The following is a 26,404-nucleotide window of genomic DNA, read 5'->3' as shown; positions in this document are numbered from 1 at the left end:
GACATTAAGTCAGACTGCCAGCAGAGTCGATTAAACAGACAGCTGTTCATTATATTCGCGACATATAACGTCATGTTCTGTCGAGTTATTCAAGTTTATAGATTTAAGATCCCAATTTCCTTTGTCCGATTCTATTTATTATTACAGAAATATGCCGTAAGGGTGTGGTAAAATAAGAAACGCCTTTAATTCGTTAAACATGCTTGAAGTTGAGAGTCAGTATTTTTCGTCTGGGACGGCATTTTGCAGAGTTCCGCCATTTTATTGAGGAAGAGGCACTATTTGTTTGCAACAAAAATTGCGAATTATGTTTTCGTAATATTACACAAAGTGCAAGAAAATATATAGTATAAATTATCATTACAGCAATTAAGACATCCCGCATGAATGCACCGCGCGGAGGGTAATAATTCTTGTTTAATGGTTTCTTGTTAAACGGTAACTCGCTAGCGCGGACTAGGCAAATTAACTCTAGCACCTGGACCATTCTTTGAGGGCTTTCCACTGTTCTGGGTTGCTCCCCAAAACTATGAAGAACTTACATTTTATTTATGAAATGAAGAGTAGGAAATGCAAATCCAATTTAGCAGGATTCTTGCTTCTTAGAAAGAGAAATCTTTCCTGCCTTTAACCGAGTTTTAAAATTGTTCAAACAAATCGAAAATGTTCATGAAAAGCGGCGAAACATTTTCAGCCATTCCTAGAACCAATTCTGTGAGTTTCAGCCCTAGTTATTTTCGACGTTCTCGTGTTCAATGGTGAAAACATGGCCATGACACAACCTAACAGTTTCACGCCAATTTTCACTTAATTACGGAGAAGCCAAAAAAGTAAATCAATTACCCCACATTTTAGCAGTGCATTTAACGAAGTTACCCATATATAAAATGAAGGCATTTTCCTTACTTATCTTAACGATTCGCGGATTCGCTGTATTATATTAGCTTAGTTCATAGTTGTATCATAGTTCTTTTCTCTTATTTTTGCCGAACATTTCACTTGGTATGAACAAAACTCGCACATTTAAAAACTGCTTTGAAGTAGCGTTTATCGCTGTACAACCATGTTGTTTGATCAAGCTCCTTCCAGCCTTATAACCGCTATCTTGGTTATAGCCCAACTCGGTAAGTTAATCTAGATTTACTTGAGGTCTAAAATTTATCAATTTTTAGTGAACGATCTGTTTTGTTTTTGCCGTATAAATATTGGGTTGACGTCCTAGCCCCGAATTTTTGACACTTAAGATTAATCTGACATCTAAAGTCTAAACCAAACCTCTGATAACAAGAATCATGATGATGGTGAATTATTACAGGAATAACCGTCATATTCGCAAAAGATCTACATTCCTACGACGTGTACAAGGGGCGTTTAACGATGGGAAGCAAGATGAAAATACAAGGACACTTCACAGGAGAGTATCACGGAGTAGCTAGAGTGGATTTCTTCAATGATGCTGGCGACACAGTCTTCAGAATTGCTCTAAGGTAGGATTCTAGAACTTTGCGGCGCTTTCGAAATAAAAATATTAGTTAAATTAAAATATCACAGTGAAAATCACTATCTTCCGGTACGACTTTCCATTTGAGCAAGTTCGGTAAATTGGGGGTAAATTGTCCAATCACGGCTACGCGTGGTGGCGACTCCGAATCAAAAATCATTTTCAATGCTCAATGTTTAAATAACTCCTCATCCATTGGTCAGACAACAGTGCGTGTTTACCTTAAAATACTATTTTCAGACTTCTTTTTAAAACTGTCATTGTTACAGGTTCGCTGCAGATAAAATGGCAAACGTGGGTCTGGCTAACAGGGTGATTGTGTTCAGCACAAAATACAGTGACCAGTGGCAAGTAAGTAGGCCTTGGAAGAGCAAATAATAATAATATCAATGATCAACATTTCAATAAACCCGACGCAGAATGCAGGTGAATCATATTAATGTTAGCACCCGCCAAACCTTGAAATATCATCATCAATATCGAATACAAATCTTTCAGTTCATAGAGCCCCATTTCAACATGGCTAACTACAGTGAAGGTGAAATGCTACTGACCATCAATTTTAAAGATACCTTGATACTGAAGATAGAGCAAGACGGAGAAACAACAGAGATGGTTACTGGGCTACCAACTCTAAATTCCAGTCTTGTTACCAAGATGGAACTCAGAGAGTACGGGGGGAGGGAGAACTTTCATTGGGAGGATCAGATGAGGATAGAGAACATTGTGTTGGGAGGTGAGTATTTTAGGACGAGGATAGAGATTTCAGAACGTGCTCAAACATACTTGGTCATACCTACACAATCCAATGTTTAATATACACATACGCTACATCAACATGCTGATGACATCATCTACTTTTATCATTTTATGTTCCTTACATTTCATATGGCCATGAGGTGAGGGGTCTTCAATCAGGAGGTGCAAGATACTGGGCTGAGCGACGCGAATGGTCACTTTAATTTTGCTGTACAATATACTGCATGATATTTTCCTTACCGTTTCCAGATATCAATGAGCTCCCGTGTATATTTGAGGTTATTCATCATTTAGGTTAATCTTATTTTTCGTAACTATGATTTCAAATAAAACTGTGTTACGTTTGCAGAATTAGTCTCAGTCTGAGGAAACCTAGATCAATTAATTTGTTTCGCTGCTTTTTTAAATCTGACGCACTAATTATTAGCCTATATTTGTGGCTACTCTGAATCTTCTAGTTCGACTGGTTAATTAAAAATTACTTTAATTATGTTCTCAAAGTATATTAATAAAATGGAGTGTATGTAAACAAATTATTTTCTCAATTAACCAATATGATGTAACAGAAGGAAAATTGTCACAAATATTCTTAGATAGATAAACATTAAACATTCCCTTACCATTTTGAGGAGCTACAGGTCTTGCCAGATCGTCGTAATCACTACCAGAAGATCCAGCAGCAACATAAGAGTAGGACCCCAAGGCCCAGGGGTCCCCTCTCCAGCGCGTCACTCGGTGTTTGCTGGGCTGAGGAACAGTCTGGAAACCGAATATGGCTCGGAGGATCGTCATGGCTCTGCCGACTATCGCTTCGTCTGGGGAGAAAGTTTGATTGTTATTGTTGTATATTCATTTTGTAAAAAGTAGTGTTAAGGTTCATAATATGAACAATAACTATTCATATTGTATTGATACTATACTATCTGTAACAAACTAAAATTCTGGCGTCAAAAAAATTTAAACAAAATGGTTTAATAGTTTGATGATCATAATGAATATCGAAAAATAATCTTTAAAAATATATAAATATCTCTCATTCTCACCAGGAACAGTTTCAATGACAGTGGCAGCCTCCCCCGCTATTAGCGCTATTAGAACCGGAGCTTTAGAGACGCTCCAGAAGAGGAACAGCTCGCCACGTGATATGGTGCTGTTAGACACATGACCAAAGAGATGGATACTCGGGTCCCAGAACACCTTGTTGAAACACAATACCACCTGGAGAATAGGAGGATTAGAGGGTGGACTAGTTTTAGGTATCTTACCGGGCCCACTCTTAGAGGGGTTCACAACATTGATATTTGGCTGCTAATTCACATTCTGTGTTGACCGTATTGTTCGCTGCTATACATCTCTAAATAATTCATGTTTACTGAGCATGTGAGGCCATACTATATACTATAAATATGTATATTGTATAGTTGTATTTGACGACAGATTTCTCTCGATAAAGTGCAACTATAACTCTTAACAAATTCCTTCTTTATACTATCCGTTTATACTGTATACTGCATTTGCTCGTTCCAGAATAATTGTAGGTTTGATATCTGTTTTAACTCGTACATTTGGCGTCCCTCCAGCTTGGAATTCTACTTCCTTTATAGCGAAAATCGCAGGCTCACATTTCAGAAACATCGCATTAACACAGAAGATAAATTATATCGGTTTCATAATTAAATAAATCCAATGCTTAGATGAGTATTTATAGCACTTTAACGTTCCAATTTTTGTCTTGTTACGCGAATTGACTTGAACTTTGCAAAGTTTTATAATATTCCATACAAAATAGTAAATGATGGTGATGTTATGTTGATACCATGTCCATGTCCATTGTCCAGTTTCATCTTTCAAATTTATACCCGACTCTTTTTATTAGAAGGAAGAATGAAGGAGATTGTGTTAAGGAAAATATTCGTAATTTTAGCCACAGGTCACATTTTAGCCACAGGCCACATTGCATTGAGTCAACAATTCTCAGCTACAGAAGTAGCCGCGGCTGGTAAGTTAGAATGTCCAGTGCAGTGTCTCAAACACTCAATCTGTGTGACATGTTCAAAAATAAAACCCAGCAATAGCAGCAAATCTGGGGAAACTTGGTGGACATTGACTTTTTTCACACAATTTGAGTATGTTGACTTCAACATTATGTTGCAGCTCATTGTGGTTAATCTCAATGTTGGAGTGATGTTTTTCTGGTGCACAAAACACTGCAGTACGGTCATGTTGAATAATTGTGGTTAATGGGTCATCTATGTGGCCACTATGGTGGTTAAAATACCAGTTTTAGGGTTAACCACCATTTTGAGATATGATATTATGAACTGAGTAGTCATTATATTGAGATCATATCATGGTGCAACTATCACAAAAGTTTTCAAACCTCATTGGGGGCATTTTGTGGTCCTAATGGTGGTTAAATTGAAGATGAACGGTGAGCTATAAATATTGCTCTGATTATAGATGTATAGTGTTGGTTGTTCATTTGTGCATGGATGATAATTTTTTATCACAAATGTGCAATTTAATAGTATGGTTGATTTAAGGTGGTTAATATTCGTAAAAAGTGCTAAAAAGATGGTTAAAATGTCAAAATTTATTGTTAACCACCAATCAAAACATTATTAATGATTTTAGTCAACATTTTATGGTCAACAAAGGACATTTGAAGGGTCTTGATAAAATTTATCAAGAAATGTTGTCATAAAAGTGGTTAAAAGGGCTATATTACTTGCTAGGCTGTTGAACAAGGTATCTATTAAAGTGAAAATTAACCACAATATGAACTTCAGATAATGGTTTGCTATCCAAATGAGTGTATATTTGTTTGCAAATGCATAATTGACCCCAAGTTCATGCATTCCGATCAATGTGCAGCTAAGGTGGTTAAAATGTCTCGAAAATACCCTATATTTGCACTAATTAACCATTTTTAGAGCACATATTAGCTTTGTAAAGCTATAGCTGGCCATGCTACATTATCTAGATATAACTACCTGCTCATTTATATGACCAGAAACATTGCTGAGTCCTATGTTGCGTCCATCATGGTTAATAAAGGTCTAAAATTGACCAAAATCAGTGTTTTTGGTCGTTTTAACCACCATACGGCCACACATTTTGTTGCATTATCTTTAAAATCACTTATTATCCTCCAGCTATCTCTCATAATCAAATATCAAAACAAAATAAGGCACAAAAAGTTCGGAGGTTGCTGAATAATGGTTAATTTGTGATGGCTTCTGTTGACCGAAAGTCCAAAATAAACATGTTTTAACCACATTGAGGCCACATCTAAGGTTTTATGGTATTGGGACCATAGTCAAAAGTTTTGGGCACCTGAATGGTGACCTCTGCTTTTGAAATTATGGTGATATTTCAATGCTGTGCCACACCAGGTGGTTAAGTACGCGCTAGCGCGCGCGCACGCGTACAAACATGGTTTTTTTGATATACCACAGTTGGTGGTTAACTGTTCTACATCAAACCTTCACTAAAAGTATTGGGCACCATAGTGGTGACATAATATATAAAGAATTTAAGCCTAGACTAAATATGTTGGCCTACAGATGGTTAAGTACGCGCTAGCGCGCGCGCACGCGTACACTATAACATAAACAAATAAACCACTCCACAGACCACATTTATTAATTTTTTTAATTTCCTTCTTCAACTATGTGTCAATGAACCATTTTTGTTCAATAATGACCATCAATATTAACTGTAGTACTTATATCTTCACTGTAGTAAGGGTTTGGGTGTTAGAGGTATAAAAAATGTCCACTAACAAATCAGTCATTTTTCTACTACTTAACCACCTAACTCAGCACCAAAATGTTCTGAGATTTTTTTCGTTGCACTATCATGAAGTTATGACATTTTTGGACCTATGTAAATAATCAGATTACTAAAATTCATAATCTTTGATTTTTAAGGGGGGGTTAAATGCTTCAAATTGGTGTATTTCAAAGTTTCCCCAGATTTGCTGCTATTGCTGCACCAAATGTTATTAATCATTATTATTTAAATCCCCATAAGTTCTAACTATTAGAGAGGTTTTACAAAATGCACAATAAAAACATATTGCATTTAAATTCAGGGAATAAGGGTTGTTTTGTTGCCAATCTTAATATCCGGGGAGATTTGATCGCACAACAGAGTGTGAACAGCGAGCAGGGATGTATTGATCTTTGCAAACAGTATCCGAAGTGAGTTGATGAATTAAAAAACAGATCTTGCGCTATACAGTAAAAATCTATATTTGACAGAGCATAGTGTGGAGTGAGCTATGCATATGTGCCCATCCTTGGAGAACCCGGTGGATGTCCTTGCTGTTCGGCAGTGTTAAACAAGGAACTGAAACCGAGGGGTTCCATTCAGGCCCTTCACACTTTGTTTCTGTCTAGTTCTAACTTCTAATGTACCGTCACAATAGTGACTTTAATATATGTAAATATTAAATTTTCAAATCAAAGTCGCTTCGCAGTGATATCTCTTACACTGATAAAACACTTTCAGTTGCGGGGCAGTTACAATGAATAGTCAACATGCAGTGTGCAATGTTTATGCATCAGGTTATAGTATAATTAGGGGTAATAACGGATATGCTAGAACAGCGGAGCGGAAGTGCTTTGACCAAGCACCGTCACAAGGTTTGAATTTCTTTATTAAAATTCATATCATGGAGATTCTCATAAAATAATTACAACACTACAAATCTATTACATTTATTGAGGGCGTTACAGAGGGAATTTATTTAATGTACATGTAGTTTGAAGAGTCCTCACTCTCCTCACGTCCGAAAATGGCGTTTCTCTTGTCGCTAATTAACTACAGTATTTGACTATAATATAGTTCAATATTGGTATTTTGGATGCGATGCGGTTTCTTTTCGTGATAAAATGCAATCCAACACTGAAAACTTCAATTATAAATATACTTTTAATTGATGCAAGATTATTTAATCGTATATTTCAGATTCAGCCAATCTGTTTCAGTTGGTTGACTCCTCGGGAAACTTTATCACTGGACAACAAAATGGTCTCTTACTGTACAACGGTGGTACCTTGTGTGATAGTAGTTTCAATATCACTGCAGCGCATGCTGTATGCAAGCTCATGGGGTTCAAAAACGCACTATCGTGGAAGTCTGGAAAAATTTGGAGAACTCAGGAAAGGTATAAAGTATTTTCGCACAGTTTGGTCTGTTCTTTGAGAGATTGGTCATCGTGCACGTTCAGAAATGATGGAAAAGCTTGTACTGATCACGCTAAAGACGTATTTTTGACTTGTTCGGGAAATCGTAGCCCGTTCACTCTTGTAAACTCTGCTGGATCACAAGTTTCTGGTCTTCAACAGTTCCTACTTCTTTATAATGGAGGCACAGTTTGTGGTGATCAGTTCAGTGATAATTCTGCTGATGCTATTTGCAGGGATATGGGCTACTATGGGGCAAAAAGGTGGCGAATGGAAGAGACGAACTGGTCTTCGGGTAACCCTAAGGTTGATTACCACATCGCTTTGGATGATGTTAATTGTACTGAAGGGGACTGGAAAGCATGTTCTTACACAACGTCTCATGATTGCGAACATGGTAAAGTTATATATCTCTCCTGTATGTTTATCCCTGTTCATAACAACAACACATCTTCGCTAGAGACATGCGAGAATACCTCAACAGAAAATACCTCGACAGCTTTTGTGACTATAATTTGCATTGGTCTGGTTTTCATTGTTTTCAGGAAAAACTCTCAAATTGACCGTTTATCAAAGAAAAGTGCTAATACAGACGCCCTTGTCAAGAAACTTCAAGATCAGCTGAAGGAACTGCAAAATAGAGACTTGATAGACCTCAAGTCAGTTCTTACAGATTGCTCAGATGACAACGATCAGAACATCAAAGTATTGGATTGAAGTGTGAAATTAATTGAATGAGCTAGTACTCGAAGGTAGCTCATGGTGAGGTAAAACTATTTTATCGAGTTTTTGTTTTAGCTGGATCATGGGTCCAGTCCGGCAGAGTTTTTTAATGAATAAATACTAATTAAAATTTTAAATATTGACCGATTTTAATTTATTCCACTGATTTAAATTCATTCTACAGTTTTTATTGTTTAAAAAATTCCCTCTTCCAAATAAATTTACGGCAGAACTTTCCCAAAAGGGTGAAAAATTCTTCAGTTAGTTAAATAAGTAAAATGCTGATCAAGCTGTCCATCAAGCCATTATCTAGTGCTGTTGAGTATAGCTGATACGGTCACAACGTAGGCAGATCAATGATTATAGTGTTAGATTCTGCATTAACATCGTGTCATGTGAGACATGGTCATTGGTCATAACTACAAGTTTAATATTAAGATAAAATAAGTAAGTAAATGTATTTAAATGTAATATGACACGCGCACAAGGACATTTGCAAACATCACTTCAGCTGATAAGCTTCTCTCAAAGTTTTCTGCAGATTCTTAATATTTTCTCGTAATTTATAATCAGTGCCAGCTCGGCTAAAGTGTGTAACGTGAATTCAGTTGTCATTTAAATGTGCAGGGTCGAAATTTATTTTTGTTAGACTTAAAACTCATTTTCGTCTGCAGGAAGAATGAATAATTCTTTGTCGCTGCCTAAGATATTGTGCTTCATTTTAGTCGCTCTGTCTCAAGTTAATGGTGAGATGACTGCAGAGAGTGCTCTTTCGTCTTTTGGTTCATGCACAATTCTTGGGCAATGTTATAAATTTGATATAATTTTGCTGAAAATAATTGAAAGCTACCTAACGTCCGAACAGTATGAAAAACTGCCTGTCCAATCCCAGGATCCGATATGTTATTTCAGATATTGTTCCTCGTACCACTAAAGTTCGACTAATTTAAACTCAGTGTGTGAACATTTGGTTTGATGATAATAGTGTCAAATCAAACATATACTGTAAACAATACAATATTTTCTAAGGACGAAATCGAGATCCATTTCGTATCATCATGGTTTCAGGCACCGCTTCATAATGAACGTAGGATTAATTCGAATTTGGGGCCATTCACAATTCACATATTACAGGGGGGTTTCTAAATGTTATAGCTAGTGTTATGTTAACACAATAGCTATGTGTACAACTGATTACGGAGGGGGGAGGGAGAAGGGATAAAAATTGCCCAAAAAGTGATTGCATAATAATAATATATGTGAACGACCACGTATTACGTACGAAGACATTTATTCAAAACTTAGTTTAAGTTCAAATCAGGGAAAACGAGTTGTTTTGCTGGTGATACTAGAATTCATGGTGACGAGATAACAAACAAACCTGTCAGCAGTGAACAACAATGTATTGATCTTTGCATGCAGTATCCAAAGTGAGTTGACAATAATAAGCACAAATCTTGAAATATACCAGCTGTAATATGATACAATCATATTCAATCATTTCGTTTTTAATTTTATTGGAAAGACGAAGTTGCGTTTATAATAACGTAACAGTCCTTGCTACTCTTATGTCTGAAACTGCGATTACATTTTTAGTTGCGGGGCAGTTTCAATGGAACGTTTTAATAGCGAAAGGTGCATCATTGGAGAAATTCAAATATGCTATATTGCAAATTGTCGTGTTGTCGCAACAAAAAGCTTAAATCGCCAAGACAGATACCGGTCAGCGGAGCGGGCATGTTTTGACAAGATACAAGGTTAGAAAGTGGAAATGGAATGATCGGGAATTGTTATAGCAACAACAAGTGACATTGCTATTTACATAGTTTGTTTATTTATTTCCAACATTTCATTTATACGTTGATATGGTATACAAATTACAATAATGAAAATATTATTTTCATAACATCTTAAAGCATCTATTTCAGATACCACGACCGGTAACCTCTTTCAGTTGGTTGACTCTTCAGGAAACTATATAACTGAAGAACAACAAGGTCTCTTACTGTACAACGGTGGTACCTTGTGCGATAGTAGCTTTAACATGACCGATGCGGACGCCGTATGTAGGCTTATGGGCTTCAAAGGTGCTTTATCGGGGAAGATTGGCTACATTTGGAAGATTCAAGATAATTATAAGATATCTTCACACGGTTTAGCATGCTCAGTAGGAGATTGGTCCTCATGCTTATCCAAAAGTAGGAACTCTTGCAATGACCATACTAAAGATGTGTTTCTCACTTGTTCGGGAACTCGGAGCCCGTTCACTCTGGTGAACTACTCAGGATCACAAGTGTCAGGTGATCAACAGTTCCTAGTTCTTTATAATGGAGGCACAGTCTGTGGTGACCAGTTCAGTCATAATTCTGCTCAAGCTATTTGCAAGGATATGGGTTATTATGGAGCAAAAACGTGGCGGAGAGGAAATTCGAGCTGGTCTACGGGGAGCGCCAAGGTGGAGTATCGTATCGCATTGGATGATGTTAACTGTTCTAGGCAAAACTGGAAATCCTGTTCCTACTCGACATCACATGATTGCAAACATGGTCAAGTTATCTATCTTTCCTGCATGTTAAAACCTAATTACAGTCCAGTGGCAGTTGCGGCAGATGATGGTCAAAATTGTATTACACCTTATCTGACTTTAATTTGCATAGGTTTGGCTGTGATAAATTGGAGGAAAGGCTCTAAAATTTACGCTATAAATAAGAAAAACGCAGAAAATAACGCTAAGACTGAGGCTCTTGTCAAGAACCTTCAAGATCAATTGGAGGAACTGCGAAATGTTAGGAAAACGTCTTCAAAAACGAATATGGTTGACTCTTCCGGGGACGAATATCAGAACGTTTATGGGCCAGATTAAAAAAACGGAGCATTAATGTTTTCATTGGTAATCTGTTAATTTTTATTTCAAACTATCATGGCCATGGGTTAAATTGATTTCAATTTTAACTGGGCAAAATAAAGTGTGTTTTAAGGAATTTTCCAAACTGTCTTGAAATTTAATCGCTTTTCGAAAATAATTCATTATAATTTAATGTCAATTTATATTAATTATTCGACAAGACTGTTTCCTTTCTTCAAATCTAAATCATTAATAATTAAAATAAGACACAGGAAAAATAACACTACAATTTCTAGTTGTCCTTTACTATATGAGGCTTAATCGAACTCTATTGTCATACTGATCCTGTGCATTGTAGAGAACGTTTGAACATTGGTTTCGAAACATATTTGGACTTGTATTGACGCAGTGGTTGTTTTTTGTTCTTTTGCGCCAATTGACTCAGCAGGTTAGTTTGAAATCGAACTGCGCTCCTCGTTATTTTTACCCTAGTAAATAATTCATTGAGCTAGGTGGCTGACGCAGATATTGTGAAGCTGGCCACAAACCTTGAAGTCGTAGTTTATGTCAGATTATACACACTTTTTACCAACCACCCCCTTGAAGGAGCTGCTAAAACTCAGCACAAGCTTATTTGGAGCTCCAAAAAGAAAGGGTAGTCATCAAGTTGTGGAACCAGAGTACAAACAAGGAGGATCACTTCCGATCTCATCGGATGCTGTTGCACGGTGAACGAGAAGATTTGTGACCAGACCACGAGGGTAGTAGGATTACCGAGACGATTATAGAGAACAAGTCACTGTCAGCCACATTTAACCAGCATACTTTCACACTGAGTTAAATTCAGGAACACTCTGTATGTAATAATATGCTCTGATCGAGTTTGTAGTGTAACGCTGTAGATGTAATTATAATTAAATCAGTTCTGTGCCCTTAGAGCCTTAGTTGTAAGTTAAAGTACTAGGTTGTTCAATGTTCATACTTGCTGATTTTAGTACTAGTAGTATTTATGCTCTCCATTAATACATATTATGCATGTTTTGTCTCGTTTCAGTGAGCCATTTTATGTCACATTTGTGTTACAAAACCATCAATTAAACCACTAACCACCGGCCGATTTTTAAAAAATTGCTTATTGGCTTCGTCAGAGTTTTGTCGGCACTATACCGAAAAAACCAGTCCCGTAACCTCTTACCGTTTTTTTAATATACCCACTCGGAAATTTCCCGTATGCACACCCACAACCCACACCCACACCCACACCCACACCCACACCCACACCCACACCCACACCCACACCCACACCCACACCCACACCCACACCCACACCCACACCCACACCCACACCCACACCCACACCCACACCCACACCCACACCCACACCCACACCCACACTCACACCCACACCCACACCCACACCCACACCCACACTCACACCCACACCCACACCCACACCCACAATTATCCACAAGAATGACAGAATGTGTACAATAATATCGTATCATGTGTATTGTGTACTCGGTACACATTAGATATGTTTGAGCTATACTCATTTAGTCATTGTAATTAGTCATTGTTATGTTACGAAAAATTTATCAACGAATACTAAGTAAAGAGGATTTTCTTCGTCAGTCAAACATATTTAATATGTATTTAACATTCTTCTCATAATCGCATTTTCAGTTAAATAACTAAATTTTGAAATTCGAAATCAACACAATAACTTTAATTTAATTTAATTTAATTAATAACTTTTCGTAGTTATTCGTACTTGATATCATGTTACTCTTGATCGTGTTTATATCGCTGAATGGTAGCTTAGTGCTGAGTGATTCAATACACTGGTACGATACAGGTACAGAAGGATACAATTGTTTTGATCAAAATATAAATATTTTCGTGGGCGACAAGACGTATACAAATCAATTAGTACAAATCGATTAATTCTAGAATACCATAATGTTTAGTTACGAATTTATATGAAGTGTTGAAATGTGATATTTTGACATTTCGTCGCTTATCAACTTCTACTGCCCATGCCATAGACCGCAGAAACTGATTACGTACTCACAAAGCGTAACATTTCAGGACATATTGCACAAGACAGAATCGTCGGAAAAGAAGGGGTGACACTTGTGTTTCCAGTCGGAAGCAAACTTACTTCAAAGAATGGGAGGGTTAATTTTGAGCTGCAGAAAGATGGAAATCTCATCCTTTATTGTGCAGGAAACAAACAAAAGTTGTGGTCGACTGATACAGAGGGACAAAAGATTCTCAACGGACTTTATATACAGGTTTATTTTAAAAATAAATGCAAAAACAATTAAAAAAAACAAAAATGATGTACCCAAATTTGAAGTAAATTGTAAAGTTGGCTATGACACAACTGTTTTCAGAGTAACGGTGACATGGTACTATACGATGAAAGGCATAGACAAATTTGGAGCAGCAACACGCGATATTATAGCTATAAGGAAGTAGAACTGGTAGTCGAAGACGACAACAATGTCGTACTGTACCATTCTTACAATGTGAAGCGGCCCTATATTTGGTCAACAAGGACTAAAGACAAATATTGCCCAGATGTTGAACTCGGAAAAAGTGTGTAATTTAGTTTCAGACATTAACTTATACGACGAAAACTGTAAATATCATTTGAATGGAGGACACAGGCGAGGGTCGATACTATCAAATAAAATGAGAGCACACAATATTTACATCGAAAATGTCCAAATTTCGATATTCTACAGGAATCAATTGGTATTCTGAGCCCTCAACATTTGCGAGTAATAGAATAGTTATTTATATAAGTTATTGATTCCTTTTTCTCTACTTTTGCCCATTTCAGATCTGTTTCAAATGGTGGATGCCTCGGGAAACCAGATCAGCAATCAACAGAGTGGTCTTCTGCTGTATAACGGGTTAACTTTATGCCAGGATAACTTCAATCTCACTGCAGCATATGCCGTCTGTAAGCATATGGGTTTCAAGGGAGCTGTAACTTGGACATCTGGCCAAGTATGGAAGATTCAAGAAGATTATAACGTGTTTTCACACAGTTTGGCTTGTTCAGCACAAGACTGGTCATCTTGTTCATTAAAAATGTACAGTAAATCGTGTAATGATCACACGGGGGGGGGGGGGGGGGGGGGGGGGGGGGGGGGGGGGGGGGGGGGGGGGGGGGGGGGGGGGGGGGGGGGGGGGGGGGGGGGGGGGGGGGGGGGGGGGGGGGGGGGGGGGGGGGTAATGACTACCAATGGAGACTTTTGGGGACTAATGGGGACTAAAAATCATGGGGACTAGAGGTCAACTCGTTGACGTAATTCACCATTTGTCCCCATAAGTCCCCATAATTTTTGACAGTTATTTATGGTTTTCAAGTTAGTTTAATAACGATACGATCGAGATGTTTTGTCCAAGATAAGAGTAGGATAAATCTAAATGGGGACTAATGGAGACTTTTGGGGACTAATGGGGACTAAAAATCATGGGGACTCGGGGTAAAATCGTTGACGTAATTCCCCAAGTCCCCAAAAGTAGTCATTACCCCCCCCCCCCCCCCCCCCCCCCCCCCCCCCCCCCCCCCCCCCCCCCCCCCCGATCACACTCAAGACGTATTTTTGACTTGTTCGGGAAATCGAAGCCCTTTCACTCTAGTAAATTTTGCAAATTTTGGATCACAAGTGTCTGGTATTCAACAGTTCCTACTTCTTTATAATGGTGGCACAGTTTGTGGAGATCTTTTCAGTGATAATTCCGCTGATGCTATTTGCAGGGATATGGGATATTTCTGGGCAGAAAGCTGGCGAGTTGGTGATCCTAGTTTGGGGATATCCAAAACGGAATACCATATTGCTTTGGATGATGTGAAATGCAGTGCGGGAAACTGGTCATCGTGCTCTTACACCACATCTCACGATTGTGCTCATGGTCAAGTTATCTATCTATCCTGCAGATTAATACCAGCAAGTGATGGCACTTGTGCGATTGACAACAAAAAAGGACATTTTAGTGATAGTACCTTGGCCGCTCTCATTTGTATAACTGGGGTTTTGATAGTCTTATATGTTGTAAATAAGAACGTGAAAATTAAAAGTCTTTTAAAAGAAAAGAACGATACTGACGCTCTTGTTGAGACACTCCAGGACCAGATAAGGGAGTTACAAGAGATCTGTAAATCTTAATTTTTTCTCCTCCATTACACTTTATATGCACTATATTTCAATGCACTTGCACTAAGCAGTGCTATAGCCTTTACCGTCGCACGAACCAAAATAGATCAACCGACGCGATCAATGATGCTTTGGATGGTCTGAACGGACTCGACGATCATTCCTTTAGGGGACTCCTACGAACGCAAATCATATGGTGGACGAGGAGCATCGGGTAATCGACGGTACCTTCAAATCTGTACCTAATCTCTTCCACCAGCTCTTAATTGTCCACGATCTCTTCCTGACAGCTGGCACCTCCCCCTCTACCGCCCAGTGGGAGCAACGTCACATGATTACCCGTGAGCTTGTGAAATATAAATACGACTGAAATTAAAAATGTGATCCACCTCTAATTGGAAATGTGTCGTACTGAGATCAGATCACAATGCCGTTTTTTCTGGTAACATGAGTCGGACAGGAGTCGCAGTCGGACAGGAGTCGTGTTACCGTTATTCAGTTAATATCCCTTTCAGTTATTCCTTAACATTACACCCCTCAAAGTTCAGTATGAGTCTATGAGAGCCGAATTAAAAAGCCGTAACACGATATACGGTTTCAAACATATTATGATAATATTTCTTATCACTGATAGCATTGATAATACATTTCGACGTTTGAAAGTGGACTTAGCTTTGTTACACAATTTCCTGATTTCCGCTGCATACCTAATTTTTACTGCGACTGGAAGTAATTTCAATCGCACAAATTTGTTTTGTAAAATTTGTTCATTTATAAATATAGACTCTTATTATTCATGTTCAAACACTTTGAAAAACTTTTGAACAGTTCTTTTGATTAAGATCATGCATATTAATCTTTCACGACAACAATTTTTGGCAATGTGGATCAATACGGACATTTATTTCGGTATAGTGCCGACAAAACTCTGAGGAAGCAAAATAAATTAAGTTATTAATCGGCCAGCTGTAAATGGTTAAATTGATGGTTTTGTACCCGATCTGATATTTAAGATTCACATTTCTCCCCCTCTCTCCCTCCCCCTTACAGCTTTAGTCTTTGCCTGTAATTCAATTACAGGGTGTGCCCACCTTGAATCCTGATACCTATCGTGCTTGCTACTTACTGTCGGTTGACTGTTGAGCGATGTTTTGTTATAACGAAAACTAAGTTTGACTGTGTTTCTGTAATCCTCGCTGGTGATGTTTCTTAATTTTGTTTTACAGACGTATCTTGATCGATTGATAATTTTGTTTCATGCTGATGCGGGTATTGACTGAACGGGTTCATACTTTTGCACCGTTTTAACTGCAATCCCGGCCAAAGGCCTGGTTACACTATTACTCTGTACTATAAACCGGATAAATATCTGTTTATTATCATTTGCACTTTATAATTATGGTATAGTAGATTACATTTATCAAGCGTGAAAATGTTTACTCGTATTTTACATAAAATACGCTGCCGGTTTTATAAATAACGCATTTTACTTTCCAGAATAAAATAAGTGTGGACCTACTATTACGGACCTACTTTTACTCAACAATAATCTAAATCCAATCAGCAACTCGAACTTTATGCGTGTAGCAGCCATATTCCTGATTGGTCAGCTGTCTTTTATTTTAACAACCGTGCTATCGGCAGGTTTGTGTGAAGTACGATATGGTTACTATTTGATATTTCTAAACTTTCCGGAGGGAATTGCTGTTCTCGCCATTGAAATTGTTCCTTTGAATGGCACAAATTAATTTCTTTCAGATACTGCATCTGGCAGAATTGTGCGAGCAAGGGGGAAGACAATAGTACTACCGATAGGTTACAAAGTCACATCGAAAAATGGAAGAACTGACTTTGAAATGCAGGAGAATGGAAACCTTATCCTTTTATGTGTAGGCAATCAAAAAATACTATGGTCATCAGGAACAGATGGAAGCAGAATAACCGGGGGACTTTATATTGAGGTTCAGACAAATTATTACTTTCCTTAGATTATACGTGTTGGACGATAGTAGAAACAGATAGACTTAAGAGATAGACTAAAACTGATCAAACATGTTTCTCCTTGTTTAATACTAAGGTCACATAATTAAAGTTTTGAGCCACGGGGACTAAGAGTACGAGAACAATAAAAAGATTGAGTTCGCATAAAACTACTAGTTGCAATCTTCAATTACTTAGATATAAAGATGACGCACAATAGTTTGACATGTCACACTGTATTATTCTTGATTGAAAGCGACTTTTTCTAGAGTAACGGAAACTTAGTGCTGTACGATGAAAACAAGAAATCTGTTTGGAGCAGTGGCACAAGAGGTAATTATGACGAGATAGAGCTTGTGGTACAGGACGACAACAATGTCGTACTCTACAATTCCTTCCATCGGGACAGGCCCGTTCTCTGGTCAACCTATACCAAAGACAGATACTGTCCCGAAGATGAAATCGGAAAAAGTAAGTCAAGTATTTATCTAGAACAGTTCTTTTTCTTTATAGATTAGTGATGAGTTTTTAGAAGTTCACTACATTCTTAAAACCGTAAAAAACCGTTAAAAATCAAAGGTATTCTTTTTGTTCTTGAGGTGAGAGGTTATATATTTGCCCTTTTCAGAACAGCTACAATTGATAGACGACTTGGGGAAGCCCGTCATTAGTGGTCAAAGAGGTCTCTTGCTGTTTCAGAACATGACCTTCTGCGAAATTAACTTCAATGATTTGAATAATGCAGCCCATGCCATTTGCAAGCTGATGGGTTTTAAAGGTGCTTTTTCCTCGCATTATGGTAAAATTTGGAAAATTCAAGAGGATTATGGTGTATTGCCACACAGTTTAACTTGTTCAACTACTGACTGGTCATCATGCTCACTTAAGAGCACCATGAAATTGAAAGCTTGTAGTGATCACACTAGAGATTTGTTTTTAACTTGTTCGGGAAATCGGAGCCCGTTCACTCTTGTAAACTCTGCTGGATCACAAGTTTCCGGACATCAACAGTTCCTACTCCTTTATAATGGAGGCACAGTTTGTGGTGATCAGTTCAGTGATAATTCTGCTGCAGCTATTTGCCGGAATATGGGCTACTCGGGAGCAGAAAGCTGGCGATTATCATGGCCTTTTGAAAAGTTAGACTATAATATAGCTCTGGACGATGTGAATTGCAGTTATGGAGACTGGAATTATTGTAACTACTCCACGTCTCATAATTGTGTTCATAATAAGGACGTCTACTTATCCTGCAAATCCATCCCAGATGGTATATATGGCCCTATTGTAGCTTTCTTTACCTCAATTTGCATAGGTATGTGGATGTATACGTATGCAAAGTGGAAGAATTCGAAAATTGATCGACTTGTAAAGGAAAAAGCAGACATAGATACTCTTGTGAAAAAACTTGAACGTCGGCTAAAGAAACTTAAAATTAAAAAAGGCGAAAGAAGTTCCAGATCGGGCGATTCTTCAGATGAACATGACGAGGATAAATAAAAAAGATGATTCTCACATTTTATGTAATCCGGTAGAATAAGATTTTTTTAATGTTGCCGTTGGTAATGAATTGATTAACAGTTATAAATTTAGTTATAAAATAAAAGGGGAAAGATCTTCTTAAATTCTATGAAAAGATTTTGTATGTACCATTGATTTTAATTTATTGATCATCTCTTTACATACGGGTTTGATTTATTGCAAACTGTATTACTCTTGAAGGCAGTCAATCTTTCTACCGTAATACAGGTTAGAAGAGAAAATAGCTTAACCTAGTTTAGAACTCAAAATGAAAAACAGCAAAACTAAAATAGAACAGCGCTAAAATGAAAATACCTTGTTGAGGTTGCCGAATCCCATCCTCTTGATAGCAGACGTCTTCCACTCAGGCAGAGGCGGATCGAACTTCAGTTTCTCCTTCTTAAGAACCCCCAGAGGGATTGTCAACAGCACAGCATCTGCAGTGATGGTATTTGTGGTGTTGGTTGCCCAGCTGCTGTTAACTTGGTTCACTTCCCTTGTCGCTACTTCAACTCCACTGTCCGTGTATTTGATGCCGACACACGCGGTATTGTGGCGAATGTTTAGACCCTTGGACATTGCTTCTGTTATTGTTGACATCCTGAAAAATAAAGTAATTACATTATTAGGCATACGAGATCGCTTAAAATAGTAAAAATAGTATACTACTATTAGGTTCCAGAAAGTAAATAAAAAATATCGCTGATTTTACCAGAAATTAATACACAATAATCCTTACCCGTCATGAACAACGAGGTGGTTTCCAGTAAACTCAAAATCGTCGTCCTGATCCCAGTGTTTTAAAGATAGTGCCGAGAGAGGGGCCGCATTTGCAAACTCCAGGTTGGCACAATGCCAATCTAAAACATGTCTCTCCTGGGGGGTCATGTAAATCTCATTGGGGACCATCTGCTCCATTTTTGTCAACTGAACCTCAAGCTCTTGTTGTTCTTTCAAGAGAGCGTCGTATTCAGCGAATGTTTCCAACATGACCTTGTAGGCTGCTTTGACTTCAAACTCGGCCTTTTGGTCCCGGATAACTTCACCAAGTTGGTCTGAGAGTTCCTCGTGCTTCATTTTTAATTCTGGAGAAAAAAGTTTTAAAAACTTTAAGGATAGCTAGATCATTTCGATTACAGATTGGCAATGAAAGCCAACAGAACTTGGTCTACTGAACTTGATAAGTGGATGATTAAAACCCTTTCATGAAATACAATTCATGATCTGTTCTGCTTACCCAAGTATTTGGAGTGAGAGTCTTTGATTTTCTCGTGAAGAGGGAACAATGCTTGCTGAATATGGTTCAACTTCTCCTGAATCTCGCACCTCTCACGCCCATGCTTCAGCTGCTTTTCCTTCACCTGCCTAATCTGCAACTTAATAATAATCTCCAGAGCTTGACCAAGAGATACCGGCCTACCGTTGATGCTGTTCACATTTAATTGGTGTGACATGTATGTGGTAGCCTCTAACAGCCTGTTAAACTCCCTCTCAACCCGCTCATCACGCTCTTTGGGAACCATCTGTCCTGTAAATTCGTACAGCGGACAATCTTGTTTTATTGGCATCAATTCTAGGTTCAGCTGTTTGGCGAGCACTGCCAGTGGGTTCCCTCCGAGGCCTGTTACCACCATTGCGCCCAGATCTGCAACGTAGTTTCCGTCTTTGAAGGTGCAAACTCTGCCGCCAACAACGGATCGAGCTTCGATAACATCCACGTTAATTCCGAATTCTTGGAGTTGTCTTGCAGCTGTAAGACCTAAATAAATGTAATTAGTTGACGTGCAGTGCAGTAATTATAGCTTTACTTAATCGGAGGAGATGAAAAAAGTTTATAGCCCCATCCCCCTCACAGTCATCAACTAAAATTGATACGCTGTATTACCTGATATACCAGCACCGACAACAAGAACTTTAGGAGCGGTCGAGGAGGGTTCTGGGAGTTTGGGTGAGGCGTACACTCCGAAGTTTATAAACCCGTATCTGTTCAGATACTCATAAACACGTTCTACCAACTCCTCATCCTCTGAAAAAGACACATCAGTACAAATAACAGTGATTATATGTCAATGCTATTGAACCGAAGTAATCAACTGATTTTCAATAGTAATATATATATATTTCGCCATAATTGTCTTCATTAATCAAATATAATAGCTTAATTTCAAACCGTTGTGAGGAGGCTCTATTCTGGGCAGAGCGTTTTCAACAGTGAGCTTGTTCTTCGGGTCTTCCAACCAGACAAACAGCTGACAGAATATGTATCAGATAATGTGGGAGGGCCGGGCGTTCAATGTGTATGAGCCTCTGATTGTATCAATTGAACGAATCAAGAAAGGTCTTGTCGGAATGGATTATGGATTATGGATCGACCCAATAACGTCGAAAGCTGAAAAGACAATATAAAAGCAACACTAGCAACTTACCAGTCTGTTTCTAATGTAAAGAAAGTGAGCTTGGGAATCCTTCACGTTGAAAATTTCAGAGAAACTAATGGCTTCCTGTTTCGTCATACGATCGGCAGGTAATCTGCTTGCGAAAGCTGCTGACTCAAGATCTGAAAATGGTAAGATTTGAAAATTGAGACGGTTATTACGAAAATTGGGTCCTTTGTAACATCAAAACTCATGAAATCACAGTGACATCGATGTACCCATAATGACAAAAAAGAGAAAATTGGTTTTGTTGAGTTGAGGGTCAACAAAGAATCAAGATATGAGTCTTGAAGTGGTATATATCGATTATTTCCACACATCCGTACCTTTAGGAGACAAGAACTCTTTGTCGTCGAAATCGTCTTCAGGATCGTAATCTGGGTCAATCTCCTTTTCTTTTTGGAGATCAGGCTGAAAAATTCGATGTGATGTGTTATTTTTTGTAAAAACACACAATTTCATGCCAGTCGCGGGAAGATTAAAGCATGCTATCGCAAGCCCCCACTATAACTTAATTGGTCACTGACAATATTTACTTTGCATGAAAACGCGCACTTATTTCTAAGCAAAAGTTGTAAGCATCGGTGTTTCTCACATGTATTGCGCCGCGCAGTGTACGTACGGGTAAAATTAGCAAGAGTCTTGCTAAGTAAGACAATCAACCATATTTAGCTTACCTTGGACTTCTTTTTCTTCTGTCGTTTTTCGCGTGGCTGAGGCTGATAAATGTCACCAGCTGAAAACAAATTTATGAGTAATTCAATCTTTCAAACATAGTTTCCTGGCCTGTGTCTCATGAATCGAGAATAGAGGTAGGCCAAAATGGGTTTTTAGCGAAGGTAAATTAATTGGTTTACCTGGATATCTGCTGGGTTGTTTTCCAGCTGATTCTTCCACTCCATCTTTATTCTCAGTACTCTTCAAAAGAGCCTGTGCAGAGCGGAGCACATCATCTGTACTGTCGATAATCTTCTTAGTGGAAAGTAACATAGACTCGTCCTTCCGTTTAGCTGCATCTTCTCGAGCTTGTAGCCTCCTGAATACACGGAATTTTAAAACTGCTTATGAGTGAAAAAGGGCAAGAACCAAGAGGGCAAGAGTGACGGTGTTGTGAGTTGTAATCCAGCGGGGAATATTCTAAATATTTAGACACAATATAATCATAATATGCGCAGCTGAAAAGGGATGTGCACAAACGTTAGCAACATTTCTAGGACTTTCAAAAGGTGTGAACTTCTGAAGAGCAAATAAACACTAAGCTGGTACCTAGACGTGGTGGAGTGAGGGGCTGGTGCGTCCAGAGAGGTAATAATGTCGTCGGACTGGTGTCTTTGCTTCTCTTCGCGGTTGTTTATCATCTGTAGAATATAAGGGTTCTGTGATCTTTGTATTTCATTACTTCTAGAGGTTTCACTGAGCACCCCTCCGGAGATTAGATATGAACTGTCTAGTGTATCCTACGCGACGGTAGCACCTCAAAGTAAACTATGTGAATGAAATGGTGAAAACGCATGAATGAAAATGAACATTGTTGGTAGCTTGAATTTAGCGTGAATCTCAAAAAATCTAAACTAACTCACATTTGCATTTTCTTTGGGTTTCTCAAACAACCATCGGCCAACATTATTACAATTACGCTGATCATCGTGAGAATAAGAAAAATGTTCGGAATAAACATGGCCCCCAGACTGTGAGTAAATATGTTGCTGCTGGGGGTATTGTGGGTGGTAGTTGTGGTGAAGAAGTGGAGGGCGGAGTGAGTGCTGAGGTACTGGCTGACCCGGATAACCACTGTCAGCACGAAACCCGGGGTTACAGTGCTGGTGCATGTGGTTAGAGCCGGCCGTGGTGTAGTAGGGTGATAGGTGTTTGTAGTGGAGGGGTGGCTCTTGTGAGGAGGGCTTGTTGTTTAGCACCTGGTGTGGGTGTTGGTGGAGTGGTGGTGTTGACTTATGTGTGTTGTGACTGAGCTAATTCTGGAAAAATATTACTATAAAATATGTACAACTAATGTATATACTACGGTATATGAATGCAAAAATGGTTGATTAATAAAATACAATAGAGAACTTACAGAACAAAGTTAACAATAGATACATCTTGAAAATATGTATTGACACTTGACATGTCAAATGTGCACAAACAATTCAAACAAAACCTACCTCAACAGTTTCCTCCTCAATGATTTCTTCTTCAATAATCTCAGCGAACACCTGAGGTCGAGGATGGGGAGGCACTGTCGTGGTCTCCGGCATCTCCGTTACAATATCCGTTTCGTCGTGTTGGTTCTCCTCCACCGTGGCCTGCTCCTCCTCTTCATCCGCCTCCTCCCCTGGCTCCATCACAGCTTCATCTCCTTGTTCGATCACTTCGGCTTGTACCACGTTGCCGTTTATTGAGACGGCGATTGTAGTCAGGTTTTGAAGATCCTGTGGAAAATAATTTAGTTAGATTTTTGACGAAAGAGTTTATCTCTTTTATGGCCAAAGAGTTCGGTAAGTCGCAGTTTAAATTGTTTGATATTACGAAATTGGAAGATCAAAGACTCCACTTTTGCTTTATATAAGTCAACAAACCTAAAAACTCAACACCACTGAAATTCAAACAACTATTAATTACCTCTTCTTGAGATACGCACTCCTCAACTTCCATCAGCTCTGGTTCGGCAGGACCCATGTCACCATCACCCTCCCCTCCTAGCATCTCTCCAACTGAACCATCATCACTACTAGCTGTCAGCTCAGTCATCTCCACATCAGACGCAGGCTTATCAGAACCTTCGTCTGAGCTGGTCTTGTCTAAAGTCTCGTCAGTTCTGAGGGACTCCGCTGGTTCTGTTGCTTCGTGGACAGCTTCAGGAACAACTACATCTGCTGTCTCGATGGTATGTCCGGTCTCAGCAACTTCAGCTAGATCCTCAGATTCTTCGGTACATTTTATAGCTTCTGTGACAATTTGTTCTTCTGGCTCTTTCTCAGGTTCTGCTGGTTCCACTTCAGCCTCGGATGGAGAAACGTCTTGATCAGTCGCTGCCTCCTCTACATCTCCTTTCTTAGTCATTTCAGTTTGTTCATCGGCAATCTCAGCGTCTTCTTGACCAGCCATTTGCACTGCTGGCTCGACATGCTTTTCTTCAGACAAAAAATCTGAAGGTACATTCTCTGCAGCTTCCTCTACTACTGCCTTAACTTGGTCAGGTGTCTCATTCTGAACTGCCTCAACTGGTACTTCTTTCTCAGTAACTTTCTCAGAGACCTCCTCCAGTATTTCCTCCTCGAATATTTGTTCTGGAGTTTCGTTTTCCATATCCTCGAATATATTATCTGGAGTCTCACTCTCCATATTCACTAAATGAAATGATAAATTATTATCCATGATAAAATTGTTTCGTCTAATATTTATAATTTATATCATCACAGGTCTATTCAAAGTCAATTCGAAATTGAATGCCAACAAAAATTTAACGAACAACTAGTCAAGTGTAATAAATAAATGACAAAAACATGAATATAAATCGTCTTCCCCTTTGATATAAAAGATTTAGTGCTGTACAGGATGCATCATACAGCTCATAATTCTTATGATCCGATTAACTTTCACAGCTGAATGCCACCAATAATGCTTCCTCATTTTGTGAAGCGGAACAGTTTTCAATAAAATATTTCACAGAAACCCCAAACAAAACACAAAAACGATTCTAAATTAAAAAAACAAGGATCAATCTGAAAATGATTCACAACTTAGAACCCCCTAAACAGGGAGGACTCTTCACAACATTAGGATCAGAACCCCACTGAGTTGGAGTTTTAGCAACAATGCTCAGCGCATGAACACCACCCTGTAACTCCTCCGCAAGCAAACTGTTAACTTCTCTGTGTCTCTTTATCAGGGGTTTACCCTCGAACTTTTCTGACACTATCAGAACTTTGAAGTGAGTTTCTGATCCTTTGGGGACATTGTGCATGTAACTCTCGTTTATAACCTCTAAGAAGGAGGGTATGAAGTGGGACTGTAGTTTGGAGGTGATGACTCTTGAGACTGCCATGGCTTTACAACTTTATAGGACGTTGTCTGGCTACATTCTTCCTGCTTAAATAGTCGCCTGATTATTTTTAAAAGATTGAACTGACCTGAACAGATAGAACATTAAAATGAACTGTGGTATTTAACACATGCTAAATTTATGATATTACTGAAAGTGGATTTGGCAGTGTTTTAACAACCTCAAAACTTACTGTTACTTCGCCTGACTCGCTCTGTCTGTATTTAGGTTCAACTTAATTTCAATGACTGATGCACTGCTATGGTGAGTTAATGACGATATAACATTGTCTGATAACATGCTATTTACTTTAAATAATATCGTATTAACATAAAAAATAAACAAGCAATCTTTTCAAGTAGATAATGCGTTTTGAATACAAACCCCCAATATATAATTATAAAAATTGCAATCTATATAAAAATTATGTACGGGTAAATGCCTCACAGAATGGCTAGCCTCACAGAATGGCCAAATTTGTAAATGTTTTTGTAACTAATTTTTTATATAAGACTGGTAGGTTTTGTGGATACCATATGAAACAAAAGTCTTCTGGCAACACTTCCTGTGGTAAAATCATTAACTAGGACCACATTTTCTGGCATAAATATGACTGTTTATGTAGAAATTTTGAGCACATTGTTCAATATAGGAAGAAAAAAATGCTAAAATGGCTACACGCCTCACAAAATGGCCAAAATATGCCTCACAAAATTTGTTTTCAAATTTTTGAACTAAGTTTGCATTTTGGTGAGAATTTCTGGCACCAGTATGACAGAAGATGTTTAAAGAATAGTATTCATCAAACAAAACGAACATTGTTCAATATAGGAAGAAAAAAAATGCTAAAATGGCTAATCGCCTCAAAAAATGGCCAAAATATGCCTCACAAAATGGCCAAAATTTAAAACTCCTTTTATTCAATGAAACAATAAGTCTAAAGTATTCACAAGCTATTTATCATACAATAACACCCCAGATGGAGTGTTTTTACAGCCGAATGAAGGTTATAAATCATGAAATCAGGGAATATGAACAACGCCACACCAAATGGCCATTTTTGGTGTAGGAAATTATGCCCTTTTTATTCATTTCTAAGAAATTTCACCTATATGGGGGTGTTAACAAGGCATATTAATACCAGCAGCATGCCTGAAACAAGAGCCAAAGGTTTTAGAAAAATAAAATTTTCTCGTTTTCATTTTTTTTTGGCCATTTTGTGAGGCATTTTTTC

The 26,404-nt window shown here is 38.3% G+C and overlaps 3 protein-coding genes across 3 annotated transcripts in view; 1 reads left to right on the top strand and 2 right to left on the bottom strand.

Moving 5' to 3' along the window:
* LOC134812547 (lysine-specific histone demethylase 1A-like) overlaps nt 1–24,478 on the bottom strand; it is a 25,915-nt gene extending 1,437 nt beyond the window's left edge. The window contains exons 1-14 of the mRNA XM_063820031.1: nt 23,748–24,478; nt 23,291–23,557; nt 22,395–22,486; nt 21,986–22,164; nt 21,806–21,864; nt 21,455–21,539; nt 21,120–21,250; nt 20,864–20,942; nt 20,579–20,719; nt 19,931–20,452; nt 19,433–19,778; nt 19,009–19,294; nt 3,304–3,478; nt 2,881–3,075 (exon numbers count right to left, since the gene is read on the bottom strand). Coding sequence (XP_063676101.1) covers nt 2,881–3,075; nt 3,304–3,478; nt 19,009–19,294; nt 19,433–19,778; nt 19,931–20,452; nt 20,579–20,719; nt 20,864–20,942; nt 21,120–21,250; nt 21,455–21,539; nt 21,806–21,864; nt 21,986–22,164; nt 22,395–22,486; nt 23,291–23,557; nt 23,748–24,470 — 3,280 coding nt within the window. The 5' untranslated portion in view covers nt 24,471–24,478. The remainder of the gene's footprint in view (nt 1–2,880; nt 3,076–3,303; nt 3,479–19,008; nt 19,295–19,432; nt 19,779–19,930; nt 20,453–20,578; nt 20,720–20,863; nt 20,943–21,119; nt 21,251–21,454; nt 21,540–21,805; nt 21,865–21,985; nt 22,165–22,394; nt 22,487–23,290; nt 23,558–23,747) is intronic.
* Nucleotides 1–26,404, bottom strand: part of LOC134812179 (uncharacterized) — a 284,121-nt gene that overhangs the window by 81,686 nt on the left and 176,031 nt on the right. The gene's annotated exons all lie outside the window — the stretch shown is intronic.
* On the top strand, nt 6,792–18,533 carry LOC134812398 (scavenger receptor cysteine-rich type 1 protein M130-like). Its single transcript, XM_063819796.1, has 7 exons — nt 6,792–6,909; nt 7,235–8,157; nt 10,130–11,020; nt 17,442–17,643; nt 17,801–17,950; nt 18,167–18,311; nt 18,488–18,533. Exons 1-7 carry the CDS (start codon nt 6,792–6,794, stop codon nt 18,531–18,533), a joined length of 2,475 nt encoding a protein of 824 aa, XP_063675866.1.

Source organism: Bolinopsis microptera, chromosome 3, assembly GCF_026151205.1.
Source record: "Bolinopsis microptera isolate Bmic1 chromosome 3, MBARI_Bmic_1.0, whole genome shotgun sequence".
NCBI classification, from domain to species: domain Eukaryota; kingdom Metazoa; phylum Ctenophora; class Tentaculata; order Lobata; family Bolinopsidae; genus Bolinopsis; species Bolinopsis microptera.
The sequence above is the reverse complement of the archived record's forward strand: the minus strand, read 5'-3'. Positions and strand labels throughout refer to the sequence as shown.

Coding starts and splice junctions, on each gene's coding strand:
- LOC134812398 (XM_063819796.1), top strand. CDS start 6,792: ATGAATAGTCAACATGCAGTGTGCAATGTTTATGCATCAGGTTATAGT. Junction 17,644..17,800: donor CGAAGATGAAATCGGAAAAA/GTAAGTCAAGTA, acceptor TGCCCTTTTCAG/AACAGCTACAATTGATAGAC. Junction 18,312..18,487: donor TTATCATGGCCTTTTGAAAA/GTTAGACTATAA, acceptor CAATTTGCATAG/GTATGTGGATGTATACGTAT.